At 37.3% G+C, this 12,068-nt stretch overlaps 1 protein-coding gene across 2 annotated transcripts; it reads left to right on the plus strand.

Moving 5' to 3' along the window:
• Positions 1–3,170: 3,170 nt before the first annotated feature.
• On the plus strand, positions 3,171–11,043 carry LOC120924239. 2 transcript variants are annotated; one of them, XM_040335111.1, is made up of 3 exons: positions 3,171–3,237; positions 5,483–7,228; positions 10,028–11,043. In XM_040335111.1, the coding sequence occupies exons 2-3, from the start codon at positions 5,519–5,521 to the stop codon at positions 10,886–10,888; spliced, it is 2,571 nt and encodes an 856-aa protein (XP_040191045.1). In that variant the 5' UTR covers positions 3,171–3,237; positions 5,483–5,518; the 3' UTR covers positions 10,889–11,043. The 2 variants fall into 2 exon arrangements, with proteins under 2 accessions (XP_040191045.1, XP_040191044.1); XM_040335110.1 differs by lacking the exon at positions 3,171–3,237 and having other exon boundaries at positions 5,133–7,228.
• Positions 11,044–12,068: the final 1,025 nt, after the last annotated feature.

Below are 12,068 nucleotides of genomic sequence, written 5' to 3' on the forward strand. Positions count from 1 at the left end.
CAGGATAGGGAGGTGGCTGATATTTAGCCTTAAGTGGGTCTTTAAAATATATGTAAACTTAACAATCAACTTATCTTTTTGTCTGTTAAATATACAATTGGAAGTGTTTTGTTGTATCAGTTAAAAAACAATGAGCTGATAACTTCCTGAGTTTTCTGCCTCTGTTGCACTATTAGCAGCTACACTGTTCCCAGCTTTCTCTGTGTACTTCAAAACACCTCCCACTGTTTGGAGGAAAAGAAGATTTGGGGGGCGGCGTTTTGAAAACCTGTAAAATTTGATGAAAATGTATATCATTGCTGTTTGGACACAAACTAAAATATGGCTTATCTCTATGAAAAGGACATTTACACACCTAGTCAACATCAAAGAGGGCTAGGTAAATGTATGAGTTAGTTGACTAGTATGACCTCTCCCTCCACACCTGGACAGTATGGTTACTGAATAGGGAGGGACGGAATGGACAATACCAGGAAACCTGCAGGGCTGGGGGATCATGTGGACAGCTGATGTGGTTACCTGTTCAAGAAGTCAACTGTAAGGCCTCGTACACACGGCCGAGGAACTCGACGTGCCAAACACATCGAGTTCCTCGGCCAGTTCAGCCCTGAAGCCGCCGAGGAGCTCGGCGGGACGAGAGCTCCCATAGAACAACGAGGAAATAGAGAACATGTTCTCTATTTCCTCGCCGAGCTCCTCGTCGGCTTCCTCGGCCGAAAGTGTACACACGGCCGGGTTTCTCGGCAGAATTCAGCCAGAAACTCGGTCGGAAGCTGAATTCTGCCGAGGAAACTGGTCGTGTGTACGGGGCCTCAGCCTGGGACAGGAATGCACTTCTATGACCTTTGGTTTAAGATATCTTCACTCACTGCAATTACCAAACTGGAGGGGGCGTTTCAACTCTGGACAAAAAGGGCCCTTGGATGAGAGAGTCAGAGAGAATGTGTGTATGTGGGTGTTAGACTAGCATAGACCCCCTTCTCCCCTATCACCTCATTCCCCTCTCATTATTTATAACTGTAATGTATTTGTATCCCTATTGCAAATTATCCAACCCTTATTATAACAGTTATTCCTCCTTCGTTGGAATCCAGACACCCCAAACAGAGTGTATGAAGTACTGAAGTCCTTTTGGGTTTCTGTAGTACTGTAGGGTAATAATGCTGTTCCTCCATAGATACAGTACTGTGGGTGAGCATTATCACTCTAAGTCAGGGAGTGGGTTATTAGCAGGATAACCAGGTGAAAGTAAAGAGAAACAATACAACAATAAAGAAAACTAGAGCAGCCATCACAACAATGGACCGTTAAAGGTGTTGTAAAGTTTTTTTTTTTTTTCACCTTAATGCATCCTATGCATTAAGGTGAAAAAACACCCCGCTGTCATGGACCCCCCAGCCCCCCCTGTTTTACTTACCTGAGCCCGTTCACCTGATGTGCGCATCCTCCGGCGTCCTCTTCTCCACTGAGTCTGGCCATTGATTGGATAGATTGATAGCAGCGCAGCCATTGGCTCCCGTTGCTGTCAATCACATCCAATGACGTGGCCACCGGGGGCGGGACCGAGTCATACACTTGGTGTTTATGGATGCCAAGTGTATGACACAGGAGCGCGCCTGCAAACTAACCCCCTCGGGAAAGAGTTTCCCAGAGGGGGTTAGCTTTAGCCGGAAGGAGCCGAGACAGACGCCGTGGGACCCCAGAAGACGAGGATTGGGTCCACTCTGTGCAAAACAAACTGCACAGTGGACGTAAATATAACATGTTTGTTATAAAAAAAAAAAACTATACTTAACCTGCAATAAATAAAATTGTTGTTCTTGGGTTTAGATGCACTTTAACCACTTAAGCCCCGGACCAATATGCAGCCTAAAGACCCAAGGTGTTTTTACAGTTCGGGACTGCGTCGCTTTAACAGACAATTGCGCGGTCGTGCGACGTGGCTCCCAAACAAAATTAGCGTCCTTTTTTCCCCACAAATAGAGCTTTCTTTTGGTGGTATTTGATCACATCTGCGGTTTTTAGTTTTTGCGCTATAAACAAAAATAGAGCGACAATTTTGAAAAAAAAGCAATATTTTTTACTTTTTGCTGTAATAAATATCCCCCAAAAACATATATAAAAACATTTTTTTTCCTCAGTTTAGGCCGATACGTATTCTTCTACCTATTTTTAGTAAAAAAAATCGCAATAAGCGTTTATCGATTGGTTTGCGCAAAATTTATAGTGTTTACAAAATAGGGGATAGTTTTATTGCATTTTTATTATTTTTTTTTTTTTACTACTAATGGCGGCGATCAGCAATTTTTTTTCGTGACTGCGACATTATGGCGGACACTTCGGACAATTTTGACACATTTTTGGGACCATTGTCATTTTCACAGCAAAAAATGCATTTAAATTGCATTCTTTATTGTGAAAATGACAGTTGCAGTTTGGGAGTTAACCACAGGTGGCGCTGTAGGAGTTAGGGTGCACCTAGTATGTGTTTACAACTGTTTGGGGGTGTGGCTGTAGGAATGACGTCATCGATCGTGTCTTCCCTATAAAGGGAATGACGCGATCGATGCGCCGCCATAGTGAAGGACGGGGAAGCCGTGTTTACACACGGCTCTCCCCGTTCTTCAGCTCCGGGGAGCGATCGCGACGGAGCGGCTATAAACAAATAGCCGCGCCGTGGTCCCGGATCGCTCCCCGAGCGGACCCGACCTCCGCATGTAGCGGGGGGGTCCCGATCGGACCCCCCACCCGCTAATAGGCGAGGACGTACGTGTACGCCCATGTGCCTGTACGTGCCATATTGTGGACGTATATGTACATGCGGGGGTCGGGAACTGGTTAAACACACGTTTTTTTATTCACGAATCTGTCTCACGATCGATTTAATAGCAGTAAGTGTGCTATTTAAATATAAGCCAAGGTATCAACTTTATTTCATTGGCTAAGCCAGCCATTCGATGAACGATTTTCAAATTTTATACCACTTTCTCAAAGTGCTATCGGAGGGCAGAGAAGTAGAGTATTGAGTAATTTTTGAAACGTTTGACGAGAACCTAGAAGTCAACAATCAGCCAGTCGCTCATTTTGTCGCAGTTTTTTTACAACTGTCCCTTATATCGAAAGGGGGAACATGTTAGTACTGAGAGAGACTACGGAAAGAGTTTGACGAGAGCCTAGAAGTATTGATTTATCATGAATGACCTGGAGATTCGTAGAACACGGAAGACTTCTTATTCGGTGAGTAAAATCATGGAATGTTTTAAATGTTCAGCTGATGAATGTCAAGGTTTATCGAAACAGATTTGTTATTCTGTTTTATGGAAGTCGTTATATTTGCAATGTTTAGAATCTAATCTGGCTATTGATGCAGAGAGATTCTCGTTATCTAAAATTAAAAGGAAATTAAGTAATGTAATGAAACTAGTTACAGATTTTAATTCAATGATTTCTGAGGTAACAGAAATACATTCAGAGGACACTTCGGGTAATGCAGGCAATATGCAAACACATGAGAATGTATCTACTGCAGCTAGTTGTTTAAATTGTGGAACTGTATGTAATTATGTTGAGCGGAGTGAAAAAAACGCAGTCAGATATGGTATTAACAGAATTTGCTCAGTCCTCAGATAAAATGGAGGAGATACCACATGCAGGGAAACAGGATAATATTATTGCAGCAGACATTACTAAAAACACAGTGAATGTTTTTGAAAGCATTTCAGGCAATAGTGACAAGGAATGTGTTACGTTTGTTCATTCTAAGAAGCAATGTGTTTATCCATCGTCATATGCACAGAGAAAGCAAGTTTTCAAATGTTCTTTATGTCGCAGGAAAGGTCATATGGCAAAATTTTGTTGGTCAGTGAGTGACAGGAAGTCACATAATTTCAAAACTTCTCCAAGGCGTTATGAAGTTTACTCTGTAAGATGGAGTAATCATAGGAGGTATAATTTTCAAGTTAGACAAGAAGAACAATATTATTTAAAGTACAATAAGCCATTTGTTACTTCTAATGTCACGCTGGGAGGAAACAATAGATATGTTCCTTAGTGAGCGGCATGGAATTTATGATTTTTGGTTATGACTTTTTGGCTATGATTTTTGGTATTGCATAAGGTTTATTGAATAAGGTTTTGACGTAAGTTTGACAGATTTCATGTTGGGAATCAGAAAGTTGAATATTTTATTTTTCTGGCAGAATTGCAGACAATTCTGAAAGAAGAGATTTTAAGTGGAATATATGTAACGTCTAGCTCGTGAAATTTTAAGGAATATTAATTGGTTTAGAAAAAGAGACAGAATTTATTGTTTCTTTACTTGTATAGTGTAGTGGATGTGCATTGTACAGTAAATGTAACAGATCATATTGAAGTTTTTTTAAGACATGAAGGGAATTGATTTTAATGATAAAAGAAATCGAATTAATAAGTAAGGATTTATATATGTGTATGTATGTAGTGTTATTTGTTTCAAACATTGAGTACAATATATATTATTCCTATCTCAGCTCTTCACAGTCCATCCTTAGTAATTTTGGAGTAAGTGACATACATCCTTGTGATTTAAATTTCGCGGGGTTTTGCTTCCAAAGCTCTCCTTTGTAAGAAAAGGTGGGGGCCAAGTTGGAGGAGTTTGCAGACTTGCTGACAGCCTGATAGGAATCACACACACAAGGAAGTTGATCCAGTTTGAAACACATACACATACGCACAATATATGTATATATATATATATATATATATATATATATATATATATATATATATATATTTATACTATCTTTATTAGTATTTTGAGGTTTCTATTTAAGAGACTTTAGCAAAGGAAGTAGGTTTTACATGGTGAAATGGTGATTCAACCTGAATTGGTATAATTGTTGCAAGGAAAACAAACACACAGATACCCTAATTTGCTGAAGAACAGAAAAAGGAATTTTTGTTCCTCTACAGGTTGATTCGACATCTTCTATGGTTCATGAGAACGTTGATGTTGCGTCATGACTTTCAATGGGTTTTTGTGTCTTGTTATACCTCAACACCTTTAGGGAATTCACTAAATTCATTCATGAGAGTTTAGGTCACTTTGGTAAAAGAATAATTGTTTGATTTTTTTTATAGTAAAGTTATATTGGGACAAAATGGAATACATAACAGACAGTGTAATTTAATCTTGTTTGGTTTGAGTAGTGTCAGAAGTATACCATCTTCTGCAACACTGTGAATTTATTGACAGGAAGGAAATGTTGTTTGTATTTTCTCAATAAATTTTTTTGTCTACGATGCACAGAGGGGCAATAGAGAAAACATAATGATTAATGGTGTAAGTTCAAAGACCTCTCAATTCAGTGGAATATGCACGTAGACAACAAAAATATGGATATACATTGATTAGTGGAAATGGTATATTATGAGATGATAATGTTATTTTATGAGATAAAAATTTATATTTTGAGATAAATGATACTGCTTTTCTTTTTTCTAGGAATGATTTTTACAAAAATTGATCAAAGAAGGAAAGATGACTACAAAAGAGATGAAAAATCTTAAAGAAAGAAAGTTCATCATCATCGTCATCGTCACAGGATTAATTTTTTCACTATTGACATTTTTATCAGTGGTAAAATATATCACAAACTGTTCCAGCCATGTAGAGGTTAACAGGATTGACAATTTTCTCAAAGACATTACAGTATTAAGAAGCAAAAGAAATATGGACAATGATATTAATGTAGATAACAAATTGGATAGGTTTAGATATACCAATGTCAATACAGCTGATGATTTGATTGGGTATATAGCTGTGGGACAGGGATATGAGCATTGTATGGAATTATATTTCATTCATAGTAATGAGGTGGAAATAGAAGTTAAAATAGAGTCGAAAACCAATTTTGTTAAAATGCAAGGATTTTATAGGTCTAATAACATAACCAAGACTTTTGAATGTAATATACTGAAAAGAGCTTTTTGGACATTATTTGTAAAAGGTAATGATTCAACAATTTGGTCTGGAGATGTCAATAATGATGTGATAAGCTCTGGGAAAATATTTTATCCAGTAGAACAGGATTATTACCTTTTTCAAAGTTTTGTACAAATATTAAATCCAAAACATTTAAAAATAATTGGAGATAAAAAGGGAGACATTGTAAGAAAATGGGATTTTAGAGTAATAAGAAAATCTACTCAGTTACGAGTCAAAATTAGCATTACTGTGGTAGATATTATTGTTCCAGAGATAAAAGTTTCACCACAGTCTTTAAAAGTCATTGAAGATGAAGATGGATTGAATTTGATGTGTAGTACTCAAATTTATTTACCTCAAAGTTCATTGTTAACTTGGAAAAGGAATGGTGATTTTTTGGGTAGTTTTTTCCACAGTACAACTAATATAATTCACAAAGGAATTTTTGGTAATGTGAATTGGATCAATGATAAATTTATTTATCATCAATCAGGTGTATCTTTAAATGATACTGGTATATATGAGTGTTGCATATTAATAGAAGGCTATCCCTTGAAATGTGCTAATGCAAGTATAATTGTCATGTCCCCAGGGAAAACTCAATGTGTTGGTAAAAACAGTGTTCTTGCTAATCCCTTCCAGATTAACCATTTACAATCCAGAGCTCTATTGAGAGAGGGAACATTCGTCATTATATTGTGGAATTTTAATATTTCAGAATGGAACATTTCTACAAGGTTTCCACAATGTCAAAGACATTTGGTTAATATGGAATTGGGTATTGAAAGATGGTTTGGAATCAATAGTCATAACAGAAATAGACGTGGTATTGTCGAAGGAGCCCTAGGGGGCATAGGTATAATTGGCAGCATTGCAAATAGTATGGATATTAACACGTTAAAATCTGATCTTGAGTCAGCAGGTTTAGTGGGAAGTAAAGGTTTTAAGATCCAAAGAAACTTAAATCAGATATTAGAAGATATGGTTATTAAAACAGCCAATGTAATGGGTCCATCCATACTACATCTTCAGAATATTACTCTCAATTTAATGACTAGTGAAGAACATTCACATATTGCCAGATTATGTTTAGAAATTCAAACAGAATATTCCACTAATTTTAAAATAATTGCACAAGCTTTTCAGAGTGGAGTTACCCCTCTTGGTATATTGCAGAATTTACCCAGAGAATATGCATATGCAAGAAATCATACTGATTTATGGGTAAATAAATGGTTAGGATGTAGTCAGGATGTATGTTACATAGTTACATAGTTACATAGTTAGTCAGGTTGAAAAAAGACACAAGTCCATCCAGTTCAACCTCAAAAAAAATAAACAAACAAAATAAAAAACACAATACAATCCCATACACCCAACTCCATACCCACAGTTGATCCAGAGGAAGGCAAAAAACCCCAGCAGAGCATGATCCAATTTGCTACAGCAGGGGAAAAAAAATCCTTCCTGATCCCCCGAGAGGCAATCGGATTTACCCTGGATCAACTTTACCTACAAATCTTAGTACTCAGTTATTTTATGTACATTTAGGAAAGAATCCAGGCCCTTCTTAAAGCAATCTACTGAGCTGGCCAGAACCACCTCTGGAGGGAGTCTGTTCCACATTTTCACAGCTCTTACTGTGAAAAAACCTTTCCGTATTTGGAGGTGAAATCTCTTTTCCTCTAGACGTAAAGAGTGCCCCCTTGTCCTCAGTGTTGACCGTAAAGTGAATAACTCAACACCAAGTACACTGTATGGACCTCTTATATATTTGTACATGTTGATCATATCCCCCCTAATTCTCCTCTTCTCAAGAGTGAATAGATTTAGTTCTTCTAATCTTTCCTCATAGCTGAGCTCCTCCATGCCTCTTATCAGTTTGGTTGCTCTTCTCTGCACTTTCTCCAGTTCTCCGATATCCTTTTTGAGAACTGGTGCCCAAAACTGAACTGCATATTCCAGATGAGGTCTTACTAATGATTTGTACAGGGGCAAAATTATATCTCTGTCTCTGGAGTCCATACCTCTCTTAATACAAGAAAGGACTTTGCTCGCTTTGGAAACCGCAGCTTGGCATTGCATGCCATTATTGAGCTTATGATCAACTAAAACCCCCAGATCCTTCTCCACTACAGATCCCCCCAGTTGTACCCCCCCTAGTATGTATGATGCATGCATATTCTTAGCCCCCAAGTGCATAACTTTACATTTATCAACATTAAACCTCATCTGCCACTCAGTCGCCCAATTAGACAGAGCATTGAGGTCAGCTTGTAAATTGGAGACATCCTGCAAGGACGTTATTCCACTGCATAGCTTGGTGTCATCTGCAAAGACAGAAATGTTACTTTTGATCCCAGACCCAATATCATTTATAAATATATTGAAAAGTAAGGGTCCCAGCACTGAACCTTGGGGTACACCACTGATAACATTGGACCATTCAGAGTAAGAATCATTAACCACGACTCTCTGAATTCTGGCTTTCAGCCAATTTTCTATCCATTTACAAACTGATATATCCAATCCTGTAGACCTTACCTTACACATGAGCCGTGTGTGCGGAACTGTATCGAACGCTTTTGTAAAATCCAAATATATCACGTCCACAGCCACGCCTCTGTCCAGGGTTTTACTTACCTCTTCATAAAAGGAAATCAGGTTTGTCTGACAACTTCTGTCTTTCATGAATCCATGTTGTCTGCTGCTTAAATAGTTTTTTTCCTGCAAGAACTCATCCATGTGGTCTTTTATTAAACGTTCCAGTATCTTCCCAACTATAGAAGTTAGACTAACAGGTCTATAGTTACTTGGTAAAGACTTTGTTCCCTTTTTAAATATAGGCACCACATTGGCTCTACGCCAATCCAGTGGTACTATTCCTGTCATTAATGAGTCCCTAAATATTAGATACAGTGGCTTTGAAATGACAGAGCTCAACTCACCTAGGATCCGTGGGTGGATGCCATCTGGTCCAGGTGCTTTATCCACCTTTATTCTGTCTAAATATTTCTGGACCATATCACTTTTGAGCCATTGTGGATTTGGGGCTGTGTCACTCCCACCCCCATTTTGGACATGAGCTCCCCCATGCTCCATTGTATACACAGAGCTGAAGAAAGCATTTAATAAATTTGCCTTCTCTTTGTCCCCAGTCACCCACTCTAGATTATTTTGTAAGGGGCCTACATGCTCAGACTTCACCTTTTTACTATTAATATATTTAAAGAATTTTTTGGGGTTTGTCCTACTATCTTTTGCAATCTGTCGTTCATTTTGAATTTTGCATCCTTGATTTCCTTTTTACATATCCTGTTATATTCTTTGTAACATTTAAACAACACAAGTGTTCCTTCATTTTTATATTTTTTAAAAGCTACTTTCTTATTGTTTATAGCTTTTTTAACTTTGCCCGTGAGCCACATAGGTTTTATTTTTAGCCTTTTAAACTTATTGCCCATGGGAACATACTTTGCAGTGAGGTTCCACACAGTCTTTTTGAAAAATTCCCATTTCTGTTCTGTGTTCATCTGTGTCAATAGTCCCTCCCAGTCCAAGTCCTGGAGAGCAGCCCTCATCCTTGGAAAATTTGCTCTCGTAAAATTTAGTGTTTTAATATTTCCTGTATGTATTTCCTGCTTATAGTTAACATTAAATGAAATCATGTTATGATCACTGCTACCCAGGTGTTCCTTTATCTGAACATTAGTAATAAGCTCTGCATGGTTTGAGATTATCACGTCCAACAGAGCATCATTCCTAGTTGGGGCCTCAATAAACTGCACCATAAAATTGTCCTGCAATAGGTTTTTAAATTTTTGTCCTTTAACTGTCCCAGAAGTGCCATTAATCCAGTCAATTTCTGGGTAGTTAAAATCCCCCATTATTATCACCGTCCCAGCCCTTGCAGCCCTTTCCATCTGTGCAAGGAGCTGAGTCTCCACCTCCTCATTAACATTGGGTGGTTTATAACAAACTCCAATGATTAATTTTGAACTACGCACATCTGTATGCAGTTCCACCCATAATGCTTCAGCCTCACCACACTCTCCATGTTACAGTTCTTCTATGATTCCTATAGCAGGGAGAGAACAAATTTTGGTTCCAATTACTGTTTTGGGATTACCAATTAGTGATACTCAATTATTATTTTATAAATTGCAGTATACAGATTTTGCGCTTAACAAGGATAATTTGGAATTAGAACAATTAGATTTGTCATCATGTTTACAATTTCAGTCTAAAGTTATTTGTTTACCTAATCAAGATAAAAGGATATTTCATTCTTGTTATCATAATCATACATTATGTTCTGCAAGAATAGAAACATTTGAAGCTTCTTCTGAATTAACTACTCTTGTAGATAAAAGGAAGGTTTGTTTTCAGATCATGAAAGATACAGAAAGGGTTCAGACTTTCTTTTCCTCTTGCACAAACACAGAAAACCTAAATCGGGGATTGTATTGTGTAGAAGGTGATTTAAGGGCCATAAATGTAAATGGTATAAGAACTAATTTATCTCATCTATCATTGAGAAATGTTAGTGTTAGTCCGGCACTATATAATTTGTCTCAAATAGATGAGTTTCCGTGGAGAGAATGGGTTAACGTAATTCAAAAGGATCAAGGTTTATTAATGGCTCTAGCTAAAGAACTCAGGAATGCAGAGATATCGTTTAAACATGAGCAAGGGAATTTGCAAGAGGTAGTTCATCAATGGTCCACTTTAGCAGGTTCCAGCTGGTGGCATCAATTTAAAAATAGTATATCTATTTGGGGAAAAACTTCAATTACTTCCGCAGCAGGAAATATTTTATCACATCCTATAGTTATTATTTTTATTATTATTATGTTATGCATTATATATCAATTATTTTTAATGTTTAGAATGAAAAAACTGTATAAGCAAAATCAGAAATGAAATCAAGAAAGGTGATGATATGTTGCAAAATAAGCTTAAAAGGAGATTAGGTTTTGGAGTTGCAAACTCGATGACAGGTGACAATGCATTTGGAGTTATTAGATCAAAGTCAGAGTGTTTGTGACATAAATGTGTGTATAAATGATTAGAAATATGATCATTATTCATATTTCAGAGGGGAATGTATATTCTAAAATCCCTTCCGGAAGGATTTTATAAAGAATATATATATTCTTGTTAATATGAATGAATGCGAGACTGTTTGAGCTAGTAATTTTCTTATGTAAATTCGCTGGATTCGATATTTGAAACTCCAAAAACGTATAAGTTTGAATATGAAATATATATATATGTTCATTTGAAGTGTTTAATGTTGTAAGTAAAGAATTGTATTTGATTGGAATGTGTTCTCCTATTGAGGTATTTCATGTGACTGTTTCTAAGTTGTATAGCTACCCCCATGTATAGTGTCAGTGATTGATTAGCTAGGCCACATCTTGTTTAGACTGTGCTTTTAGCTGTGTCTGCAGACCTTTCCCCTTTTCTTCCTAAACAAGCCATTTCCTCTTGAGATCTACAGAATATTTAGACTAGGTTCTCAGGAGTCATTTCCAATGTAAAGGTTGATATAGATGTAAACCAGATGTTGTATCAGGTTTTCATTATAAGTCACACCCTTTGGGAGGGTATATTTCTGAGCGCGAAATTCAGACAAAGAAATGTCTTTGATATATAAACTGAAGGTCTTATAGTTTGCGCAGCTCTTTCCTATTCAGCCACCATCAAGAAGAAGAAGCTCACATTCACAGACATCTTGCAAGCATACAGAAAAGTCTTGAAGCACACATCTCATTCATTTGAAATTCTTATTTTTTGAACTCTTATTTGAAGCTATTGATACATTGAAATTGTTTTTGTACTTATGTTAAGTGTGTACATTAAACACACGTTTTTTTATTCACGAATCTGTCTCACGATCGATTTAATAGCAGTAAGTGTGCTATTTAAATATAAGCCAAGGTATCAACTTTATTTCAATCTGCCTTTCACCTGCCCTCTGAAGAGCGATCACTTTTCAGAGGGCCAGCAAGGTCTGGTGTTGGTGCGAGCGTAGATGGGTTTTTCAGAGGCCTTTTCCTCATGTTTGTACCTATGACTCAGAGCACAGGAGTGAAATCCC

The sequence above is a fragment of the Rana temporaria genome, unplaced genomic scaffold, assembly GCF_905171775.1.
Source record: "Rana temporaria unplaced genomic scaffold, aRanTem1.1, whole genome shotgun sequence".
Lineage (NCBI taxonomy): Eukaryota > Metazoa > Chordata > Amphibia > Anura > Ranidae > Rana > Rana temporaria.

Excerpts from the sequence above, each read along its gene's own strand:
- LOC120924239 (XM_040335111.1), top strand. The coding sequence starts at position 5,519 with ATGACTACAAAAGAGATGAAAAATCTTAAAGAAAGAAAGTTCATCATC. Across the intron at positions 7,229-10,027 it reads GTAGTCAGGATGTATGTTAC|AGTTCTTCTATGATTCCTAT; the intron begins ATAGTTACATAG and ends TCTCCATGTTAC.